This window comes from Onychostoma macrolepis, chromosome 13, assembly GCF_012432095.1.
Source record: "Onychostoma macrolepis isolate SWU-2019 chromosome 13, ASM1243209v1, whole genome shotgun sequence".
NCBI lineage: Eukaryota > Metazoa > Chordata > Actinopteri > Cypriniformes > Cyprinidae > Onychostoma > Onychostoma macrolepis.
Genome location: NC_081167.1, coordinates 10,693,521 through 10,718,324, shown reverse-complemented (window position 1 = coordinate 10,718,324; position 24,804 = coordinate 10,693,521). Strand labels below are relative to the sequence as shown.

Sequence of the window (24,804 nt, the reverse complement as noted above, 5' to 3'; positions counted from 1 at the left end):
CATCTGTGCTACAGATATTGTTGAAAAAAAAAATGTTTTGGGATAATTTGGTAACTTTTCCTCATTTTTTCTCTCAATATCAGTAGTGATGTCGATTTTATGGATTGGGCACTGGACTGCGATGTTGTTACCCAGTGATGGCGCTAGATGGCGATGTGTCTTCGGGGTACAGTGCGTTGCTCTTAACTTCATAGAGCAAGAAAATCCGGAACAACAACATTGAGGAATCTGAACCAGCAGATTATTCAACGCTTGCACAACTGAAATGAACTGTTTTGACGTCTTATGTACTGGAAGACATTAGTTTCTGCGGCTGGTGAACCAGTATACTCATACTAATACAAACTGGTGTGTTCAAGGCATAAATTCATAAAATCATAATAGACACAACCTCTGGGCAAAATAAGTTTCTTTTGTATTATCATTCTGTTTTCAGTACTAAAATCAAATTAAATCCGTTTAAAAATGCATTGAGCGTTATCGTGAGTTTAGACAAAGTGTATTATAACAGCTGTCATTCGAATAAGGCATTTAAATACTCCCCAAATCCGAGATTTCTCAAATAGAAAGCTTTTTAAAAGTCTTTATAGAGGTCATCTGTTGTGAGTGATATGCTACCCTCAAACCGATTATAACCCAAACCTTTTATATCTGATAATCTGACACTCTTTATGTGTTTTGATCAACAGGTTAAGATGCCATTATGGGTGGCACCTTTGGGACGGGGTGTGGTCTGCCTGCAGTCTTGCTTTGTCTGGCAGCTCTCCTCTGCGCCAATCTGATTCTGTATTTATACCTAGATGCCCTGTATCAGGACACTAACCCTCTCTCAGCACACACACAGTGTCCACTTCACCACTTTAAAGTGGGCACCATGACAACCTGTACCCCTTGGCTTCAGTGCCCCCAAATTCGTGCTGAGGTCCGCCGTGTGAAGCTCATTGGACAAGGAGCTGTGAAGAAGGTGAATTTGGCTGCAACTAATGATTATTTTGATAATTAATTTTTCTATTAATCATTTGACAATATCATCCAAGTGGTACAGTCAGTTATTTCTATCATTTGCTTTAGTGTGTCAGTAGGAAATATCAGGTTACATTTCCAAACATTTAGTTTGTCATTAATTGTAATAATCCAGTGAGATTTTTGTTTGCATAAGGAGTCTGACAACAGCCACCGCTCCAGACAGAGATCTGATCATCATCAGTCTGTCTGGAATGACATGAAGAAACAGAACAAACTGAGACAGACTAAATCCAGAAGAACTGTGAAATGTCTCAAGACGTGCTTCAAGAAACCGACTGGATGATCAGATCAGATCTCTGCGTGGAGCGCTGGCTGTTGTCAGACTCATTGTGCAAACAAAAATCTCACTGGATTATTACAATTAATGGCAAAATAAATGTTTGGAAATGTAAACTGATATTTCCTACTGATGCACTACAGCAAAAGATAGAAATAACTGACTTGAAACCATTTTTTAGCTGCTGAAAATACTAGTGTTTTAATAATTTTGGCCACCACTGTGGGTGACTTTCTTTTTTTAGTAGACCCCTAAAGATGATTTTTAGCTTAACCCATGGTCCTTTATGATTCATAAAGTGCAAGACAATGTGTGCTGTCACTTTGAGAAAAAAAGCAAGCCAAGAAACACAAAACTAATACCTGCAGCTCCTGAAGCGAAATGATTAGCCTGTTCAAGAAAATCAACATTATTTATAACATTATTACTTGTAATTGATTATAAGGGAACTGTAATACATCTTCTGAGACTTATACTGATGTATGATTGTGTTTTCTAGGTTTATCTGTCTGAGTGGCGAGGGCAGAAGGTGGCGCTCTCTGTCTTGTCATCGAAGCAGTATACAGATGATTTCCTCCATGGACTGTCAATGCTACGTGCCTTGCAGAGCGCCCACGTCGTGACGCTTGTAGGGGCGTGTGAAGAGGATGGCGTGTTTGTTACAGAGTATCACCCTCTGGGATCAGCACTGACGCTCGATGCCACCCTCGCTCAAGACCGATATCTCTGGCGAAACTCCTGGCATACTCGACTACAGCTGGCCATAGACCACGTCGCCTTCCTGGCGTACCTGCACAGCAGTCCGGTGGGCATCCGAGTCATGTGTGACTCCAACGACCTGCACAAAACTCTCAGCCAGTTTCTGCTCGCATCCGACATGCGTCTGTTGGCCAACGACCTGGATGCGCTGCCTGAGGTGGAGAGGGGACGTCGAGGGGTGAAGTGCGGTCACCACGAGCTCACCGGGGACTTCGTTGCTCCTGAGCAGTTGTGGCCTTACGGCGAGGATGTGCAGTTCTCAGATGAAGCCATGCCTGGTTACGATGAAAAGACGGACATCTGGAAGATTCCAGATGTGACACGTTTCCTATTGGGGAATGTCCTGGGAAGTGATGTCATCCATTTTCACTTGTTTCAGATCTACACCGAGTGCAAGAGGAAGGAGCCTCACATGCGGCCGACGGCGCTTGAGGTCCTCAGTGTGTATCGCTCTGTCTACGACAGCATGATAGAGAGTCAATCACAGAGAGTTAGAGATATGTTGTAGAGCATCATGGTCATTAAAGGGGTAGTTCAACCAAAAAGGAAAATTCTGTTCTCATTTACTCCAAACCTGTATGACTTACTTTCTTCTGTGGAACATAAAAGAAGATATTTTGAGAAATGTTCCTTATAATGGAAGTCAGTGGTCACCAAAACTGTCTGATCACAAACATTCTTCTAAATATCTATTTTTGTGGTCCACAGCAGAAAGTCAGTCATACAGGTTTGGAGTAAATGAGGACAGAACTTTAAAGGCATAGTTCACCCAAAAATTAAAATTCTGTCATTAATTACTCATGTCTTTCCAAACCTGCAAGACCTTCATTCATCTACGGAACACAAATTAAGATATTTTGAATGGAATCTGAGAGCTCTCTGACCCTCCGTGGACAGAACTACAATGTTCGAGGCCCAGTAAGGTAGTAAGAACATTGCTAAAATAGATCATGTGACATCAAGGCTTCAACCGTAATGTTATGAAACTATGAAAGTATTTTTTGTGCTAAAAAAAAAAGATCTTATTCAACAATTTCTTCTCTTCTGTGTCAGTCTTCGATGAGAGTACCACAGAAGTATTCTCGTTGCTTCATTAAATTAAGGTTGAACCACTGATGTCACATGGACTATTTTAATGATGTCCTTACTACCTTTCTGGGCCTTGAATGTGGTAGCTGCGTTGCTGTCTATGAAGGGTGAGTTTGGATTTCATCAAAAATATCTTAAAATGTGTTTTCTGAAGATGAACAAAGGTCTTTTTGGGTTTGGAACAACAGGAGGGTGAGTAATTAATGACAGAATTTTCATTTTTGGGTGAACTATCCCTTTAAGTTTAAAAGATAGCATTGCAGTGGGTTTCATCAAACTACATTGAAGAATATGCAGCAAATGTATGACAGCAACATCCAGCAGAGGATGAGATGCAGCATCTCAGGGCTTCAGATCTGAATCCAGCTTCAAATTCTTACTTATGCTGACTAAGACATTTTGCATAACTATACCTCATAAAAGTTCTTTTCAGTTAAGTGAATAGAACTTACCTTACTGATGCAGTGATTGAATATGTGGAGTAAGTGTGGATCTTTATTTTAATTTTAATAAGATATTGATTATCATTCTTAACACAAACCTGCTTTTTGTTCTCTTTCAGTATTTGGAAGCCTTTAATAAATAATTTTCTCAAGAAAACTATGATTGTGTTGTCGGTATAGTATGATATCACTTACATTTTGCGTCTAAGATTAAGTGCATTTTTGGACTGAGTTTTGTTACATGAACCGCTCTGACCAGTAGATGCCGCCAGCCTGTGGTTTTGAGCGCTTCGAATCAGTGAATCATATCATGTAGTTGATTCAGTGATTCGATTTCGAAAAGCTTCGTTTCTCCCATCACTAGTTGCAGGTAATGTGAAGGACTTTGCGTGAATCCACCATGTTTGAATTTTCAGTCAGTGAATAGAGAAAATTGATAGTCACAAGCACTTCTGATAGGAAGCATGTATTTTTAATCTGGCTTGGCACATATTGGCGTATTTATGGTACATATTTAAAGTTAACACATTCCCCCAAAAAGTATTTTTATGTTAGAAAGACTTTATTTTTTAATATAGTCTAAAAAGTCTTGAAACAAACAAAGAAACCAATCAAAGCTTTCTCACTTTCTCAGTTCGCTTTTAATCTATGCAGAGAAGGAACCGGAAATACGTAGTCTGTTGTATCCGCACACATCCGCAGCACTCTTGTGTTTGTATTAATGGCTGTTTAAGCGGTTTCTGCACACATTGCAAGACGGCCTGGCTCGCAGGTCCAGTGCCTGTCCGCAAACGGCAGGAGGGTGAGTTTGGGTGAGCCCCAAAACGGAGCCGCCAGCAACATTCGTGCAACAATGAGCTCGGGAAAGCCGAGCAAGAGCGAGGGGCCGCGCGCAGATCCGCTGCGTGAGGAGGAGGAGGAGAGCGATGAAGACAGGTGCTCCAGCAGACCATCCTCTCCGCCGGCGGGCCGCGGGGGCACCGGGACGCAGGGCAGCGGGAGGCTCGAGGCGGCCGCGGATGGAGGGACAGGCTCGGGGGGCAGGGGCTCGAGCGCCTACGACTCTCTGTTCGCGTGGATTTGCAGGAGGACAGTCCGCAGGGGGCCGTTTGTAGACCCCGCGCGGGATCATTTCCGTACCATGACACGGCTTTATTCGTCCATGAGCCCGGCTACGGATTCGGTGAACCTCAGTACACAAACCCACGGAGCTGTCTTCAACTTGGAGTACTCTCCAGACGGGTAAGTGTTGTCCCGTAGTTCAGTCCGTGTTTGAGTGTCTCTTCAGATATGTCCACCTTTGACTAACTTACTTGGCTTTAAAACAAATAAACTTTTTGTTGAAACATTCCTATGTAATCATATGTGCTGGAACAAATGCAAACTTTCAATGGAACACTTTACTTGCACTTTACTTTACGTTAACTTTCGGACGGATACCGTAAGTTAGCTTGCAGTCAAGTAGTTTTAAATGCATTAAAATCAAGAAAGAAATCAGTTCGTTAATAAAAATAAAAATACCGATTGATTTGGAAAAGACAACTACTCTAAAGTCATGGGGTAAACACACACACAAATGAATGACATTTCTCTTCAAACTGGGGAGTACATCTCTGCCAGCACAACAATTACAGTATTAAGGCCAGAAATGTATTTTTATTATTTAGTATTTTATTTTATTTATTCTTTTTTAAATTTATTTTGTTTATTTAGTATTTTTTTAATTGCAGAGTTGTTATTACCAGATTAATTAGTATATGAGAATTATATTTTCATTTTTGTTTTATATATATATATATATTTTTATAGTGGCAAAAAGTTGAGTTGCAAACTATAATTAAAAATGTACAAGTTCAATTTACTTATGTATTTACTAAGAAACTTAAAATGTCTGGTTAGAATACAAGCCCAGAATAGAGAAACAGCTGCAAATTTAACCTTGTTAACGTAACGCATCATTTCTCTTAATAACTTTGGCTCAATTCTCCAGTATGTTTGTTGTTTTTTCCTCAAAGAAATATATGTTCAGATCTTAGAATTTTTTTTTCTTGCATCAAATTTTAATTTCTTTTTAATTTTTTAATTGCACATGTGCAAAAGAGTAAGTACAATTCTCTACAATTTGTACAATAACTAAATGCACATAGCTTGTTGATTAAAACTGACGAATTTATCAGTAAAATTGTCATACTCTTTATCATTGTCTAAACATGCTCTTGGCCATCACATGCAAATTGATCCATTCAATTATCAAAATCTGTCAGACGTGCGTATATATTTTCCATAAATGTCTTTGACATGGAATGTTTGTGACATCTGCTAAATTTACAAGTGTGTGCGTGTACACTATAGTATTGACTTTTCCCAGTAAACGTTTATCTACTGTTGAAATCAGTTTCTAAAATGCTTTGTGTGATACATAGAAGCTTTCATCTAGACAAAATGTATGGCAAAGTAAGCTGCTATGTCAACAGTTCACTGCTATGGTGAAAAAAATTGACACCAGAAAATTTTTTTACCAGTACAGCTCTCACAAAATTGTGAATTAAATGTTTTGGGTGACTACTTGCAAACACACAATAGAGTTGTGATGTAAACCGTTCTAAAAATTGCACTTACAGTTTAAGGAATGTTAAGACTGTTTCAAAAAATAAGCCAAAGCAATAATTAAATGAAAGCAATGCAATCAAATGTTTAATGCTATCTGTCTATTCTATATATTAAATTTATCCTTGTTTTAAGTGGAACACTTTTTTTTTTCTTTTTTTTTTTAACAAAAGGATACATCTACCATAGAGAGAAGTTCTGTCCTAATTGACAAACACCTGTATAATGTTTTTTTCTAGGTCAGTTTTGACGGTTGCTTGTGAGCAGACAGAAGTGCTTTTGTTTGACCCTGTTTCTTCCAAACATATCAAAACACTGGTGGAGGCTCATGAAGACTGTGTAAACAACATAAGGTACATGTGCACACAATATATAATCAGTCACAGTGTGCAGGAACCTCAGTTACATGAGTGAAAGCTTTTCTATAACAGTTTTTATGTAATAACTTATTCATAGTAATAAGAACTAATTCGCATGTTGAACACTAGGATTTGCATACTGCGCAATTTGCATGTCTTATTTGCTTCTGTGATCCTTTTGTTTTTCCATCTCTTACACACACACACATAATGTCTAGCACAATTATAAAGTCCATGAGGATGACCACCGTGTTGTCTAAGTATAAGTTTGTTTGGCTGTGTACTATTAAGGTTTCTCGACAACCGGCTGTTTGCGACCTGCTCTGATGACACCACCATTGCATTGTGGGATTTGCGTAAACTCAACTCGAAGGTGTGCTCATTGCATGGCCATGCCAGCTGGGTCAAGAACATCGAGTATGATACACACACTCGCTTGCTGGTGACGTCAGGATTTGACGGAAATGTCATCACATGGGATACCAACAGGTAGGTTCTGTGGTTTGTAGGTGTGTGTTTCCTAGTTGTCTTAAATAAAGGAATAGTTCACAAAAAAAAAAGAAAGAAAATTTGCTGAAAATGTTCTTACCCTCAGGCCAATCCATAATGTAGCTGAGTTTTTCTTCATCAGAACAGATTTAGAGAAATTTAGCACCACATCATTTGATCACCAATGGATGTTATGCAGTGAATGGGTGCCGTCAGAATGAAAGTCCAAACTAAAAACATCATGATAATCCACATGACTCCAGTGCATCAATTAATGTCTTGTGAAGTGAAAGGTTGCTTGTAACAAATGTATCCATCTTAGGCGTTGTAACTGTAAACAGTCAATTCTGACCAAAAAGTAAGCCCATAATTCATAATAATGCTTCCTTCAGTAAATCCATCCCCTGTTGTTCTCTCACATCAGAATCCACAGACTTATTTGTTTAGAACTGTTTTGTAGAGTTTCCACTTTGTTTGATCTGTGTATATTTCTCTCCTGATTCAGACGAGACCTTTTATTCACTGGAGAAAGCAATATAGTGGATTGAAGACTCGTATTATAGCCAGAAGCAACAGTTATAAAACATCATAATGTTGGACTTGTTTTTACAAACATGCAGCTTTTCACTTCACAAAATGTTAGTTGATGGACTAGAGTCATGTGAATTACTTGTGGATTATTGTGATGTTTTTATCAGCTGTTTGGACTCTCATTCTGACGGCACCCATTCACTGTAGAGGATCCGTTGGTATGCAAGTGAGCAAATGAATTCTACATGTTTCCAAATCTGTCCTGATTAAGAAACAAACTAATCTACATCTTGAATGATCTGAGGGTAAGTACGTTTTTAGGACATTTTCAGCATTTTTTTTTTTTTTTTTTTACGTGAACTACTCTTTTTAAGATTGCGTATATACAGTGGGTACGGAAAGTATTCAGACCCCCTTAAATTTTTCACTCTTTATGTTGCAGCCATTTGCTAAAATCATTTGTTCATTTTTTTCCTCATTAATGTACACATAGCACCCCATATTGACAGAAAAACACAGAATTGTTGACATTTTTGCAGATTTATTAAAAAAGAAAAACTGAAATATCACATGGTCTTAAGTATTCAGACCCTTTGCTCAGTATTTAGTAGAAGCACCCTTTTGATCTAATACAGCCATGAGTCTTTTTGGGAAAGATGCAACAAGTTTTTCACAAGAATTAAGACCAAAAAAATTCTATCTTGGTCTCATCAGACCAGAGAATCTTATTTCTCACCATCTTGGAGTCCTCCATGCGGGCTTTCATGTGTCTTGCACTGAGGAGAGGCTTCCATCGGGCCACTCTGCCATAAAGCCCCGACTGGTGGAGGGCTGCAGTGATGGTTGACTTTCTCCCATCTCCCGACTGCATCTCTGGAGCTCAGCCACAGTGATCTTTGGGTTCTTCTTTACCTCTCTCACCAAGGCTCTTCTCCCCGATAGCTCAGTTTGGCGGACGGCCAGCTCTAGGAAGGGTTCTGGTCGTCCCAAACGCCTTCCATTTAAGGATTATGGAGGCCACTGTGCTCTTAGGAACCTTAAGTGCAGCAGAAATTTTTTTGTAACCGTGGCCAGATCTGTGCCTTGCCACAATTCTGTCTCTGCGCTCTTCAGGCAGTTCCTTTGACCTCATGATTCTCATTTGCTCTGACATGCACTGTGAGCTGTAAGGTCTTATATAGACAGGTGTGTGGCTTTCCTAATCAAGTCCAATCAGTATAATCAAACACAGCCGGACTCAAATGAAGGTGTAGAACCATCTCAAGGATGATCAGAAGAAATGGACAGCACCTGAGTTAAACATATGAGTGTCACAGCAAAGGGTCTGAATACTTAGGACCATGTGATATTTCAGTTTTTCTTTTTTAATAAATCTGCAAAAATGTCAACAATTCTGTGTTTTTCTGTCAATATGGGGTGCTGTATGTACATTGAGGAAAAAAAAATGAACTTAAATGATTTTAGCAAATGGCTGCAATATAACAAAGAGTGAAAAATTTAAGGGGGTCTGAATACTTTCCATACCCACTGTAAGTGTGTAACTGTGTGTCATTGCACTTGCTGTTTGTTTAGGTTCACAGAGGATGGCTGTCCACACAAGAAATTTTTTCACACACGCTATCTTATGCGGATGCGTCTGACTCCAGACTGCAGTAAGATGTTAATCTCCACCTCCTCTGGTTACCTGCTCATCTTACATGACCTTGATCTCACCCAGAGCCTTGAGGTCGGCAGCTACCGCATCCTACGGGCCCGCAGAGCTCCACTTAGCACAGGTATTTACACAAAGCATAAACAAATATACAGGTCAATCTGAAATGATGAATACTAAGTTTTGAAATTATAGAGGCGGCATGGAAACGAGTTGGAATTTGAACTGAATTTTAATTGATATTTACTGTACTGCAATTCAGAGAAATTCAGCACAAACATAAACAAGGGATTATTTAATTAATCTAACACTATTAATATAAATAATTTCTTGGCTGTTTTAAGATTTCCATGTTGTAGCCTTTTTCATGTTGTTCAAAGAATGTTAAGTCATTCTGGGTAATTAAATGTTTTTCCAACAAAGCATACACTAGCAATCAAGTTTGGGGTTGATAAATGTTTTAAAGGGGTGCTATTATGCTTTTTCACTTTTTGAATTTTAGTCAGTGTGTAGTGTGTTTGGGCATAAAGATCTACAAAGTTACAAATCTCAAAGTCCCCTCCAAAGCGGAGATATTTCGTTTCTAAAAAATCCCTTTTCAAGAACTACAACGAACGGCTCATTTGGACTACAGCGTTGATTTCCGGTGTTTGTGATTATCACAAAGCGGTTCATAAGAATAAATTTGAATGTTTAGGGGTAGGGGGGCGAGCTCATGGTTAGAATGCTTGGTTGAGTGCATCAGACAAGACGACGAAGTGCTGCTGTAACTTTTTGCAAGTTTTTACATATGCACCTGAATAATTATGTATGTTACAATTATGAAAACGTTTTTACGATGTAATCTGCAGAATTTACACTTAAATTATGAAACTTAGACAGTGTTTCCCATACATTGATTTATTTGTGGCACAATATCAAAACTAATTGGAAAACTAAAATAGATTTTCCAAAAGGCTTTGACTTCATTGAATAAACATGAGCACTGCACGTTTCAAAATCGAAACACAGTGCAGGTGTTTTTATATCACTGTATTTCTGAATTATGACTGTCTTCAGAAAAAGTTGGATGTCATTTTCATTTCATCTTGCATGTAATGTCTGATACAGCAGCGTTTGTGAGCGGAGCGCTGATTTGTGTACAGCGTTACCAGGGAAACCTCGATCTCTACTCCAACAGCGCCTTTTATTGTGGCCAGCCTAAGGCACACCTGTGCAATAATCATGCTGTCTAATCAGCATCTTGATATGCCACACCTGTGAGGTGGATGGAGTATCTCGGCAAAGGAGAAGTGCTCACTAACACAGATTTAGACAGATTTGTGAACAATATTAGAGAGAATTAGGCCTTTTGTTTACATAGAGTTTACTTTGAGTTCAGCTCATGAAAAATGGGGGCAAAAACAAAAGTGTTGTTTATAATTTTGTTCAGTGTATGTGAAAAATAATGCGTTTTTCGAACCACCAATGACGAGAGCATGTTCTAGTACACCCTCAAAACAAAATCAAGACTTTGTGAAAGAGCATAATAGGACCCCTTTAAAAATGTTTTGGAAAGCCTCATATGCTCACCAAGGCAGCATTTATTTGACCAAAAAATGCAGTAATAAAAAAGCTGAGTTTTCAGCATCACACCAGTCTTCAGTGTCACATGATCCTTCAGAAATCATTCGAATACGCTGATTTGCTCCTCAAACATTTATTATTGTCAATGCTAAAAACAGTTGTGCTGCTTAATATTTTTGTGGAAGCAGTGATACGTTTTTTTCCCAGGATTTTGTGATGAATAAAATTCAAAAGAACAGCATTTCTTTGAAATAGATCTACAACATTATGCTTGTCTCTTTACTGTCATTTCGATCAATTCAATGCAACTTATTCAATAAAATGGTTAATTTCTTTCGTTTTTGAACAGCACTTCATGTGTGTATGACTTGTTTATAGGTAATTCATAAAATATTAAGTAATGTCAATTTAAAAAAAAAAAAAAGTGCTATTGAAAACTGCAGTTACATACATTTCTATCAATTAATTTAATACATTTCAATTTATTTCACTGTAACTTTACTTCCTTAAATGTAAATTTGAATTACAGTTCTGTTTGCTACCTCAGGAACCGTAATATCACTGGAAATCTTAATTCAGTTTTGAATGCTGCACAACCCAATCGAACACCCTATGAAACAGTGAACTACTGGTTAATTGTGTTGTGATTAATTTTTAAGATCAAGTCTCTTCTTTTCTTTCAGAAGGTTCATCAGCAGGTTCCAGGTCAGGAGGTCCCCGTCACACCATTGACAGCAAAACCCATCCACACAGAGAGGGTAAGACTGAATTAAATAAGATATTTAGTAGTTTAGACTTTTTATTCTGAACATCGATTGTTTAGCAGTTTATTTTTTGATTGTACACCTTTTGAACCAAATATTGCTTTTACTACAGAGTTTTCACTCCAGTGTTCACCTTTTGTCTTTATCCAGGTCTGTCCCCCAGAAACAGTCTTGAGGTTTTAACCCCGGAGATCCCAGGCGAGAGGGACCGTGGGAACTGCATCACCTCCTTGCAACTGCATCCCAAAGGCTGGGCCACGTTGTTACGCTGCTCCAGCAACATGGACGACCAGGAGGTCAGTGGTGTAGCCTAACTCTAAAAAGTGTGGAACGTGCAAAATGAATCAACAGTCTCATTTCTGTCTTTCTCAGTGGACGTGTGTGTACGAGTTTCAAGAGGGAGCTCCGCCTCGACCTCCGGTGTCTCCTCGCTGCTCTCTGCGTCTCACGCACTACATAGAGGAGGCTAACGTCGGCCGAGGCTACATTAAGGAGCTGTGCTTCAGTCCCGACGGCCGGCTCATCTGCTCGCCGTACGGTTACGGTGTGCGCTTGTTGGCGTTCGATGAGCACTGTGCCGAGCTGACGGACTGCATGCCTGTGCGGACGGCTCTGCTGCGTGAGATTCGCTCCATTTACTCTCACAGCGACGTGGTGCTCACCTCCAAGTTCTCACCCACTCACTGTCAGTTTGCATCGGGCTGCCTTAGCGGACGCGTAGCTCTGTATCAACCACACTTTTAACACATACAAATGCATTAGAATTTACACTGATCACTGGACTATTTGGAAGAAGCTTCTGATTGGTCAGGCGGATAATGGGAGAACGAAACTACCTTAAACAGAGTGTCTGGTATTTTTTTTTGGTGTGTGTGTGAGGTCACACTGCATGTGAATGGCCTTCTACATGTTTGTCATTTTTAGATGTAATTGTTCTTTACACTGTGTGAACTTGACAGTCCATGCGAGAAGGAAAGCAAACAGCATTCATTTTTCTCCACGATAGAGGTTGAATGAGTCACGTGAGCGTTAGAGAATTATTTTTTGGTTGCTCATCCATGCAGCACTGCAGTAACCGTTTAAGCCAAACATTTTCATGCAACTGTAAGCAGTTCAAGCCGATGGCAATTTTTGCAATTTGCCAGACAAGTACGTCACTTTTACTAATTGTTCGTTTTATTTTTGGACTGCTTGTCTGTAAAAACACTAACTGAGGTCTGATTCATAGATTGTCAATGCAGTATGTACCATGTACGTGTGAGTATTGGGATGAATACGACTTCTGCCGATAGTTGACTGAATGGATTGGGAATTTTGTAATGTTCTGTTTTTCATGTGCTTTCTGGCATCTACATGGACAATCAGCAGTTATGAAATGTTTAGATGCTCACATCGGTGGGAGCGTTGAACTCTAGACATGAGGACAATGGGAGAAGGCAGGTTTAACTGTTGGATGAGTGTTTTATACGGATGAGTTTAGCTTTCTTAAAATGAAAAAAAGAGGACAAAATCTGATTGTTCGGCTTTTCTGGGACTTGTATCAATTAGTCATCCTTCTCGGTTATTGAAATATTGACAGCTCTTGAACATGGAAATTTAAAACATGGAAATCATCCACGATTCTCATTTGATTCACTTTATTCATGTTAACAATACTAAGGATGCAGTGGTACAGATGTATTAAATAAAGAAACCTTTTCATATCTTTTGTTTGCCATGAGAAAGAAAAATGCTGTAAAAAAGAGCTGTTTTTAAGCAAAAATGAGACTTGTATTAGCATACCTTAGACTGACGGATTGCACTGGATATGCGTTGGCATCTGCCTCCATTAAACAGATCATTTAGGACAAGCATGACACTTCAGGTCAAGCGCTGGATAGGGGAAAATATGGTGTTCATCCATGTAAAATAGAAAATGTAGAATTAATTATTATAAAACGGATAGTTCTGGTCCTTGATTCTGATTGGTTGAGCTGTGTTCAAAGCTGTTGTAAATTACTCTACAAACATACACCTCTTTTTTTTCTGCTTCTGTGTGTTGCTCTGCAGCCACTTTGTTGCAACCCCATCTGTTTCTGAGGAACTACATTGTTTGGTGAAAGAATAATGTTTTTATGGATGTCATTGCATTTTATTTGCTTTGTTTTATTTTGTGAAACCTTGCTACGTATATGGAATACCTATTTATAAAAGCAAAAAGCCCTGTGAAGCAGTGATTTACAGTGAATGTACACTCCGCGTCATGCCTAACAACACCCCTTAGCTGTTAAAAATTCACTGTAAACCACGGATTTTTGGGGCTTATTGCTTTTATTCCATATAACAGAGTGTTTTAGATAATATGTACAAGACCATTCATAGGTTTGGAGTCACTAGGATTTTTTTAAAATGGTTTTGAAAGAAGTCTCTTATGCTCACAAGGCTGCAATTATTTGATCAGTAATACAGTAAAAACAGCAATATTGTGAAAAATTACAATTTAAAGTGACTTGATGTTTGATAATTTGCTATATTTTAAAATGTCATTTATGCAATGTCAAAGCTCATGTGATGTTTCAGCAGTCACTACTCCAGTCTTCAGTGTCACATGATCCATCAGAAATTGTTCTAATAATATTTCTTATCAATGTTGAAAATATATGAATATTGTTTTTTTTCAGGATTCTTTGATGAATAGAAGGTTCAATAGAACAGCATTTTTTGGAAATAGAAATCTTTGTAAATGTCTTTACTGTCGTTTATGATCAATTAATTGCATCCTTGCTGTATGAAAGTATTCATTTCCATCAAAGAAAAAAAAAACATTTACCCCAAACTTTTGAAAGGAAGTCTATATAATAGTTTGAAAGCAGAGGTGCGGAAAATGAGCTGGGTTGCTCAGGAAGTGTGAAACCCACAGATCCACTGTTGTAGTATTTTGTAGTAACTTAAGTATGTATATGCATGTAGAATTTTTTTAAAACATGAATGCTACATTTTTTATCTTTTTATTTTGTTTTTCTTAAAAACACACACAATGCCACAGCAGAACTACTATAAGGATAAATAACAAGTCAAACTTACTAAACACTGTACATGTTATAGAGCCAAGTATTTAAAGCTTTATATTAGATTGTAGAACGTTTCTTAAAGTGCTGTACAAACAAAAAAATTTGTTCATGAGCAACAGAATGATAATATACAATTTTTTTTTATCCTGATGAACGGCAACAACCGCAATCCAAATAATGTATAATCAGACAGTTTGTGTAAGGGGTTTGTGTGAACCAATATATTCAGTCCGACTGTAGGAACAGTCTTATAAATGCTACATTTTGAATCCAGATATCCAGCTCAGGCACTGTTTTCCCTTTCTTCTTAACGAACTGTCAAATTTCCATGTGTGACTGCAAGAAATGTCCTAATACTGGTACACAGCTGGCTCTCAGGCATAACATAATGAATACGAATGTATTTTAGCGTGTTTCAGCACTTTCTTTCCCCAAAATAATCATGCAGTGCTGAGGCCAATAAATGAAGACAGCTGAGGAAACTGAGAGGTGTTTTCTGTAAAATCTTTTATTAGCTTTATTATAATATCATCATTACATTCTGAGTGTAGAAACCAGCTACAATCTCAGAGTCTCGCTCACAAATGAGGCATTCTTAGAAATCTCTGTTAGCGGTAAAAAAAACAAAAAAACATTCAAATGTTGAACAGCAGACCTAGGGACACTGTGTACTCAGACTGAGGAAAACAGTTGAAAAAGTGAAAACAAGTAGCTATAAATCATTCATAAGGCTCGACTGGCTTTGGGGAACAGTTGTCTCTTATCTCATTTTCAAAGAAATGGAGCTTTTAGGAGTGTAGAGGAAGCTGTTCTGCCAGTTTACAGTCCAGAATCTCAAAGTCTCTCAACCTGCGGCAGACCGGCTCATTATTTTACTATACATGAGCTGATCACTTCCGTTTAACTTTGTTGAGACGCTGCTGTTGTTCTCGGCGGCGGTTGAGAATCTTGGTGCTGGCGCGGAGTTTGCGCATTCGTGTGGCTCGGATCCGTACCTGATTGTCCCGGGGAATTTTCCCACCACTGGCCAGGATCTGTTTAAGACGATCCTGCGAGGTCTTGGTGAGGGCGAAGTCACAGATGGTCGCGTGGGGCTCTGACCCTACAGAGCAGTGGCGGATGCGCGGGAAATAACCTTCTGCCCACACCATGATCTTGTACTCACCTGGATTCAACAAACGCCAGTAATCGCCATCTACAGCTGAGAGCATGTGAAAGAAAGGAAAACATTATTATTTTCAATATTATCAACATTGCATGTAATGTAGTTTATTTGGCATAGTGATTTCTAGAGGTATAACAGGCTTATAATAAACTAAAACAAGAAAAACATTTTCAGTACCTGAAATAAAATAAATATTAAGTGAAATAAATACAATGCAAATACAAGAAAACTTATCTTAAGCTCAAACTTATTTTTTTCACCACAGAATAAAAAAATAAATAAAATGAGATTTTTCTCACAATTCCGAGTTCACATCTTGCAATTCTAAGTTTATTCGGACTTGTTTGTTTGTTTGTTTCCTCCGCAGATTAAAAAATAAAACTAATTGTGTATTTTTATTTCACAATTCGGACAGAATTGCGAGTTCTGACAAAATTACAACTTTAAAATGTCATCTAATTCAAAATATAAACAAAAACTCTAATGTATCAATGATATATTATACTAAAATAACGCTGAGGTATACCTGATCTTATGTCATGGTCCAGGCCGTCCACCTTAATGACAGCATTTGCAATACCAACTCTAGTGTCCTTGTCCCTGATGACGCCCTTTATGCCTCTGTGCACCTGCAGAAGCCAGAGAGAGCAGATGAAAATGGAAACGGGTTCTAGCAGCATCACATTCTGTGCAGGGCAAAGGGAAAGTCAACTGACCTGCTCCATGTACAGCAGGAGAGACTCTTTGTTGTTCTCCCACTCGATAGGAAGCTCACTGGCATGTGGGAACTTATCACAGGACAGTTCGACAGTTATTTCGAAACAATTCGTGTGAAGGTAACTGAAGTCATTCATACCTATAAAGCAAAAATAAGAATATAAGACATTAAAACTCATCAGTATACAAGAATCGTTTAACTAGGATTGCCATTCAAAAATAAAACGAAGGAAGGATTTATAAGTGTATTAGTTTAAAAATGTAAAAATGTAGTCTATCTTCTCCTAACATTTCTTTTTAGAAGGAACCCTTTGTTGTATAAACTGAAGTCACACGCTATATGCATGTGTGTTTGATGTTTACTCACTCCCTGGTACAGTGTGCCAGTCCGCTCCATTGATGATGTTGTTGTGCTGCTGGAAGTCTTCAGAGTGACAGATCCTCCGCTCAGGGTTTGCCATCACCAGATTGGTGGATGCATAGACAGTGGCCAGCCAACGGAAGAAATCGTTGTCTGCGGTGGGCGTGTCCTGGCGAGGGATCCAATCACGTGTGCAGTCGAAAGGGTAAGTGACCACCAGTTCTCCCCCGTGCAGATTAGCACTTAATACAAACGGGATGTCCTGCATCCAGTTGATTACAGCACGCGTCTCTGGGGCAACCTTAAACATCAACATGTGCAAAAATAAATATATTATATACCAGGGTTATTATAATTAACTAAAACTAAAATTATAAACATTAAAAAAAAACATTTAGTTATTTGAAAACTTGAAATAAAAGTTTAACTGAAGTAAAATATTTTAAAATGTATTTTACAAAAGCTAGTTGCCAAAACAAAATTATATATATTTGGACACAGGCACAAGCTGTTGACCAAAACATATTCAAGTTACAGTTATATAATGAATATGGACTTAAAGTGCACACTCTGAGCTGAATTACAGCTCTTTAATATGTACCTCCCCCCTTTTCAAGGGACCATAATAATTGGACAGTTTTTGTATAGTTTATATCTTGCAATTCAGCTTTTCTCTCAGAGCTGTTGGAAAAAAAAGTCAGAATTGTGAGAAAAAGTAAAGTAAAAAAAAAAACTATACAGAAATATTGGTAACACTTTACAATAAGGTTCATTAGTTAAACATTAGTTAATGTATTAACTAACATGAACTAACCATGAGCAATACATTTGTTACTGTATTTACTAATCTTCGCTAACGTTAGTTAATAAAAATACAGATGTTCATTGTTAGTTCATGTTAGTTCACAGTGCATTACCTAATGTTAACAAGATTTTAATAATGTATTATTAAATGTTGAAATTAACATTAACAAAGATTAATAAACGCTGTATAAGTGCAGTTCATTATTAGTTCATATTAACTAATGTAGTTAACTAATGAACCTTATTGTAAAGTGTTACCAAAATATTTTTAGAAAACTATACAAAACAACTATATATACTATAAAAAACATCTGTCTCACACTGTAAAAAGTGATAAGTTGACTTAACTTAAAAAAATTGAGGAAACCCGTTGCCTTAAAATTTTTAAGTAAATGATAATTAAAAAAATAAGTTAATTGAATTGTCAAGTTCACTTAACTTTAAAAAAAAAAAATTATTATGTACTTAATCATTTTAAGGCAACGGGTTTCCTCAATTTTTTTAAGTTAAGTCAACTTATCACTTTTTACAGTGCAGGATCTGGTTTAGGGTCTAGTCTAGTCTAGGATCTTGGTCTGGGTTTGGCCCCTGTAACCCCTCCCCAAGCACAAAAGTGAAATGTTGCCTATAATAACCTCATAATCCACAGAAAATAATTCTACGTTTGTGTTCTTTTATTACGTTTCTTCATATTTGAGTTTGCATCTGAAGTGTGAATTTCATTTCTAATCTGTTTTCTGCTCTTTCACTGCTGTGTTTTTCTATCTGGGGCCCCGGCACAGGGAGCTTCAGCTGAAAGGAAGTGCTCACATTCTTCAGATCTACTTGACCCTGACTCCCCTGTGCACAATGTGTCCTCATCTGTACGGCAAAGACTAACAGACTATTGAAAAGTTGAATTAATGCGACCCTTAAATCTCACTTTCACTCCGAGTCCAAATAAAACAAACAGTATGAGGGTACATAGAAACCTCTTAAAGAGCTCAAAGCTCTGCTGTCAAACAAGAGGGATTCATTGTACCCAAAGTGTTTTATAAGTACACATGCTGTTTATAAGGAAGTGCCAAGTATGTTAGCTTGTTTCTGCCATTGGATAAAAAAAAAAAAAAAAAGGTCACTGCAACTTTTTATCTCACAATTCTGTCTTTTTTCCTCTTTATATCTTGCAATTTGGACTTTTTTCCACAGATTCTTTTTTTTTTTTATTCCGTGGCAGAAACGGGCTTCCATAGCCAAGCATGGATGACAATTCTTACGTACTAATGCTTCGGTCGAGGTGTAGTACTCTGGCATGGGAATGTAATGGTTGCTCACTCTCCTCTTCCCCACGGCTAACTCCTGAGCATCCCACATGATATTGTTGAGGTCAGGGAAGTTATGGTTCATGTCAATGCCTTCAAAACTGTAGCGTCCAAGAGCCCAGCCTGACAGTTCTGAACCCTGTGGAAACCAGCAGATGCGCAAATGTAAATACTAGAATAGAAGACGGTGATCACACTATAGTTAGTTCTGTGGAACTGTAAACAGAATGTATAATCTTAATTATCTGTAATAATAATAAAATCATTACCACCTATAACTTCAATGCCTTTGTTACACCAGTGTTTTGTCTTAGCTTACCTTCTCATAGGCTGCTTCATATCCGTCTGGGTTCATAGATGGCAACAGGTGGATGCGTGTGTCCTTCACCAGCTGTATGATGCGCTGATTGCCTCGGTTATATTCACGACAGATATACTGCATAAGATTTAGCAAAAGCTCCCGACCTAAAACTTCGTTCCCGTGCATCCCGGCAACATAACGAAACTCCGGCTCACCTATATGCAAACAGTGTTATAATAAACAGTAAAATATGTATAATTTGGAAGTGGAATTCATTTAAAATCATGCATTCACCACCATTTTACTTTCATTATGCACTCAAATAAATATTTAGGCTTAAATTTGAATTGCACATATCCATTCAGATTACACAGTTTTAACCTTAAACAAACTAATAACCTTAATGTGATGTAATAGTACTAATTAACTGAATGTACAGTATTTTACGTAAATACACAATAACTAGCTTTATATATTTTTCAACAGTAAATCCAATTTGTTTCAATCTTTTAACTATTTGAATATTGCTTTTTCCACATCTATTCATATTTTAAACATGTTCATACTTTTTAACCGACTAAATATAATTGTTTTCACAATGAACAGACCTAAGGTCTTTGCACACCGAGTCCGAATTTCTCGTCCAAAATTTTCGCACGTTAAAAAATAAATACAACCTCACATTATGTCAATCACGTTTACACACTGCCTCCGAAACTTTCGTCCATAATAAAAAAAATTTGAATCGGGTTCGATTTTCTGCGTTTTCGCATCCGTAACAAGCATTTTGATAGGCAAGGATGACAAATACATAAAAAACCCCTCCGAAAAAACGCATACGAAAATTTCGGACTCGGTGTGCAAGGACCTTTATGCTGATTCTAAGCAATTTGAATAAATGCATTATGAAAATATGATTTTAAAAAAATATATATATATATTAAAAAGATGTTAATAGTTAATGCTAAAGTATTTTTTGAGATGCAGCGATTTTACCGGTCATGTATAACCAAGAAATATGCATGACATTACGTTTATTAGTTTGTGTATGTTAAATCTATGTGATTTAAATACATAAAAATTTAATTGAGGGCTAACTATCGTTTTGAGTATAAACAGCAGCCAGAAAAATCAGGTTGGACTAGAATGTTTATTGATAGTATCAAGAAAAATTTTGATTGGAACATTTTCTACCCTCACAGAGAGATTAAAACAGTCAAACTGCTACAATATGCTTTTGGTGAGTCCCCAACTAAATCTGATCAATGATGGAATGTTTATTCTGGCCAAATCAGTGATGAAAAGCAGATGTGTGACAACAACATGTTACATAAAGGTATGATGAATAAGCAAATGAGCCTAAAAGCAAAGAAAGCATCTACTATCTGTGTTAAAGGAAAAATAATGAATTCTCGGGAAAACCATTACTGGAACAGCAGATTATGTGTGTGGTCTATTAGATTAAGGGACCTGAATAACTGCTAAGCACCAGGGTCTTAAAGTGAACACTTACCAAGCTCATGTTTTCCAGGGTTATCGGATATTTCCATAACATAAAGCTTCAGTCCAGTGTAGCTCCTCCCAATAGTGTAGATCCGTGTGATATTTGGACACTCGTCATTCACAGACTTCATTAACTAGAGGGAGAGTGACGTGTGTCAGTTCACTTACATTAATAAACAGGATGAAAATGAAGGTCTAAAATCACTCCAACCTTCCTCATCTCATTGTAATTATGGTGTCTGAAGTCAAGGTCATCTGAAGATCTGCCCTCGGTCTCAGAAAAATGTGGGCTGTCAGGATCTACACATATAGACAAGTTTTGTCAAACTGCACTTTTAATGAATTGACAATTCAATAATTTAAAGCTACAACATGAAAACTGACAATATAACTCCGTCTCTGTGTTGTAAAATCCACAGTGAAGATTGACTGACTTGTTGGGTTTTTGGCTAACTAGATAATTCTAAGGTCTTGTAAAGAAAAACGTGAAGAAATACACTGCCGTTAAAGAGTTTTGAGTAAATAAGTTTTTTTTGGAAAGAAATTCATGCTTGTATTCGGCAAGAATGCATTAAATTATAATGTCACAAAAGATTTCTATTTCAAATAAAATCTGTTTTTAACATTGTTAATAATAATAACACTGAATACTGGAGTAATGATGCTGAACATTCAGCCTTGCATCAAAGGAATAAATTACTTTTTGAAACACAACAAAAAATACAGCCTTAAATTAGGGTGAGCATAAGCAACTTCTTTCAAAAACATGAAAAAATCTTATTGACCCAAAACCTATGAATGGTTGTGTAAGCAAGAAAATAGCCTAATGCTGTTAAAAAAAAAAAAAAAAAAAAAAGTTTCCATACGCCATGGTCTTGACCCAAATATTTCAAAGTACAGTAGTGTAATGTTGAACCTGGCACTGGGCAGCCCAGCACTTCAGCGCGGAGGCAAATGGTGCCATTGCTAAACCAGGTCTGTGGGTTGATGCGAATGTATTGTGCCACTGAGGGCTGGGGAAATAGAGCCAGAACCGGCGTCTCCAAATCTTCATTTCCGACAAAAACCTGCATAGAGATTCTCAGATCAGGAGAGACAATATAGTACACAGCTAGAACAAAAAAAACTAGGAAAACATTACTTTACAAAGATAGGCTTTAAAGATTTATATGCTCCTCTACTTTTATAAACTCTGAAAGGAAAACTTTTTGGTGCAGAGCTGACAAAAGTAGGTTACCGTTACTTATAAAACATAAACTTACGGCCTCCTCTGATCCATTCATGCAGGGCTGCCAGACTGACGAGTCATTACTGAACTGCACTTTATATGTGCGGACCCAGTTCAAGCTACACACACAAATAAAGACAAACACAATTTTGGCAAGACGAATATAGTGAAAATGCATACATCCTATAAAAGCTGACCCTTGTGAAAATAAAAAGTACACTTTAGCACTTATTACAGAAATAATATACTTTAAAAGAATATACTTAACTGCATGTAATTTACATTTAAATGAACACGTATTATTATGTATTATTATTATTAAACGTAATGTACATTTTTAATGAAATTAGCTGAATTTCAGTGCTTTTTGAATCACTTAAGTAAACTAACATTGACTTTGATTTTACTTGAATGTCCTTTCCACTGAAACTTGTTGTAAAATATATTTGTAATTACACATTTATATGATCAAGTTGCAGTTTAATACATTTAAAATATATTAACTGAATTATCAAAATAACATGCTACAGTTAGAGCCAAAAATTCCCTTGGAAGAATTATAATAAAAGAATGTGTGTATGAATAATGACAGTGATGATGATGATGATGATGAAGATCAAAGACACACACTGACCTCCAGATTGAGTTTCTGCCCTGGAGGATGACGCCAGTAAAGAGTGTTGGTCTGAGAGCATTCAGCTGCAACCACTGTTCCTGATCCTCCACCCCGGCACACCACGCTCCGTCATACTCATTATCATCCTCCAGACCAGACTACACACAACACACGTATGCAATTCACAACATGCTACATCAAATCTAACTTCAAAATCTTAAACAAACACACAGCGGGCTGACCTGTATGTTAAGGCGTCCTCTGTGAGGACCAAGCCCAACGCTCAAATACGAGGATGACTCCAACTGATCATCAGAGACTTTCAGAGACTCCAAGCCCAGCGGTGGACAATCTGATAGATTGAGATTGAGACAAACTAATTTAAGACTGATCAAGAGTTACTTACTAAGCTAGAGAGGAGCCTGACAGTGTTTAGAAGCTAAAGTTTAGGGAACTATTTTCTCTCTCTCTCTCTCTCCGAAGGGTTTCATATGGTTCTCTTTTGAAATTACTTCAAGAAGTAAACATCTTCTTCTGGTGGGAATGCAGGAATGCTGAGCTAGCAAATGTCCCATTGATTCACAGTTATAGCTTAAAACAAAGGCTGGTGAATCAGCATTCCTGAATTCCCACACATTCTTGACCTATTTTCCCCTTATGTATACAGCCTGATATTAAACAGATGTGATCAGAAAAAAAAAACCTTTTGCAACACAAAAAGTTATTAAAACTAGCATTTAGTGAATAAGTATGTGCTGAACAGATGCCTCATACTAATGTACTGAATAGACACCAGTGACTATTGGACTTAACTTCAATTTACCCAAAATGGGTGACTTTCTTTTTTCTGAGGAACACAACATAAGATTTTTGAAGAATGCTGGTAACCAAACTGTTTTGTACAAAAAAAAAAAAGATATTTCTCTAAATATCTTCCTTTATGTTCCACAGAAGAAATAAAATTCACTGAACTATCACTTATACAAACATTTCAATGATCTGAGAAGAAGGTCATAGACAGACGCATAGTTATTTTTAAGGCATGTTATAACGGCGTGCCATACAGGACATTTAAAGAAAATTGTTCTGAATTTACTTCCCTCAAGTCTCAGATTGATCATGAACTCGCCTGGTTTGGCTCCATGGGTCTCTTTGTTCATCTGTTCTTCATCTTCACTGGTATTCCTCTGCGCCTGAGTGTGGTCTTCATCGGGTTTTGCTGTGTCCAAACTTTCAGTAATATTCCCAGCCAGATTTAATATTGACTTTAAATCATTAGATTCAGATTTGGTAACATTATTATTTACTGTCTGATTTTCAGATGAAAAACAGGCATGTGCAGCAATGCAAAGTATTATTGCAGCACAAACGTGTACTCTTTGCATAAGCATTTTCCTTCTCCAATAACCTATATTCGTGTCCAAGGCTCCAGCAGAATTTAAAAGTCAGATATTGGAAGAACGCCCCGTAACATAAAACCAGCCCGCCGCCACTACCGTATAGTGTAGAATAGACGCTGTGCAGACTGGGATTGTGTTGTATTAACCCTATAGAGCCTGCTGTATCATATTGACACGATTATTAACACTATCAAACTTTGTAAAAACACCGTTGTACACAATTTTCTACTCGCCCCCTGACCTCTGATTGACAGTTCGTGTTTTTTTGGTAAGTAAAAATAACTGTATTAATTAATTAATTAATTAATTTGATCACGTTACAATTTAACACATGCCAAATAACTCAAAAATTTCAGTCATCATATTGCATTGCATTATATATTTTGACCCCAAAAAACTAAAGAGCTTTGATTATAAACTTTTTAAATATCATTATGTTGTTATGATTTTTGGGAGATGAGTGAAAACTGATAATTAAATGGATAAGTCTGATCCTGTTATAAAAGTCTCAGTATCAGAAATGCGTCTTACTATTTTGTCATAGAAGTGTTAATCATATAACAACAGCGTCTGCTCTAAATTGCATGTTTTTGCACTTTAAGCCTCTTAATAAAACAGATTTATTATTCTTCCCACTATATCATACTATATGGGTCATAATATTCAACAACAAAAAAACACATATGCAAACTTAAAAATAAATAGATATAAAGGTTTATAAAACTACTCCATTAAATAAATAAATCCGACTATTTTCGTATGTCAGGCTTTACAGGGTTAACACAGAAGACTCGTTT

At 37.3% G+C, this 24,804-nt stretch overlaps 3 protein-coding genes across 3 annotated transcripts; 2 read left to right on the top strand and 1 right to left on the bottom strand.

Annotated features, from left to right (window-relative positions):
- The first annotated feature begins 47 nt into the window (after nucleotides 1-47).
- Nucleotides 48-3,818, top strand: pomk (protein O-mannose kinase). The gene is made up of 3 exons (XM_058795896.1): nucleotides 48-348; nucleotides 690-964; nucleotides 1,803-3,818. The coding sequence occupies exons 2-3, from the start codon at nucleotides 704-706 to the stop codon at nucleotides 2,568-2,570; spliced, it is 1,029 nt and encodes a 342-aa protein (XP_058651879.1). The 5' UTR covers nucleotides 48-348; nucleotides 690-703; the 3' UTR covers nucleotides 2,571-3,818.
- A 456-nt stretch (nucleotides 3,819-4,274) lies between these two features.
- Nucleotides 4,275-13,572, top strand: wdr32 (WD repeat domain 32). Its single transcript, XM_058795894.1, has 7 exons — nucleotides 4,275-4,836; nucleotides 6,441-6,554; nucleotides 6,852-7,049; nucleotides 9,153-9,355; nucleotides 11,481-11,555; nucleotides 11,712-11,857; nucleotides 11,934-13,572. The coding sequence occupies exons 1-7, from the start codon at nucleotides 4,448-4,450 to the stop codon at nucleotides 12,303-12,305; spliced, it is 1,497 nt and encodes a 498-aa protein (XP_058651877.1). The 5' UTR covers nucleotides 4,275-4,447; the 3' UTR covers nucleotides 12,306-13,572.
- Nucleotides 13,573-15,118: 1,546 nt separating this feature from the next.
- On the bottom strand, nucleotides 15,119-24,152 carry cpxm1a (carboxypeptidase X (M14 family), member 1a). Its single transcript, XM_058795891.1, has 13 exons — nucleotides 23,737-24,152; nucleotides 22,850-22,959; nucleotides 22,626-22,765; nucleotides 22,026-22,110; nucleotides 21,680-21,830; nucleotides 20,975-21,063; nucleotides 20,774-20,897; nucleotides 19,279-19,475; nucleotides 18,919-19,098; nucleotides 16,861-17,155; nucleotides 16,493-16,632; nucleotides 16,303-16,405; nucleotides 15,119-15,812 (listed from the first exon to the last, which is right to left on the bottom strand). Exons 1-13 carry the CDS (start codon nucleotides 23,996-23,998, stop codon nucleotides 15,502-15,504), a joined length of 2,187 nt encoding a protein of 728 aa, XP_058651874.1. The 5' UTR covers nucleotides 23,999-24,152; the 3' UTR covers nucleotides 15,119-15,501.
- Nucleotides 24,153-24,804: the final 652 nt, after the last annotated feature.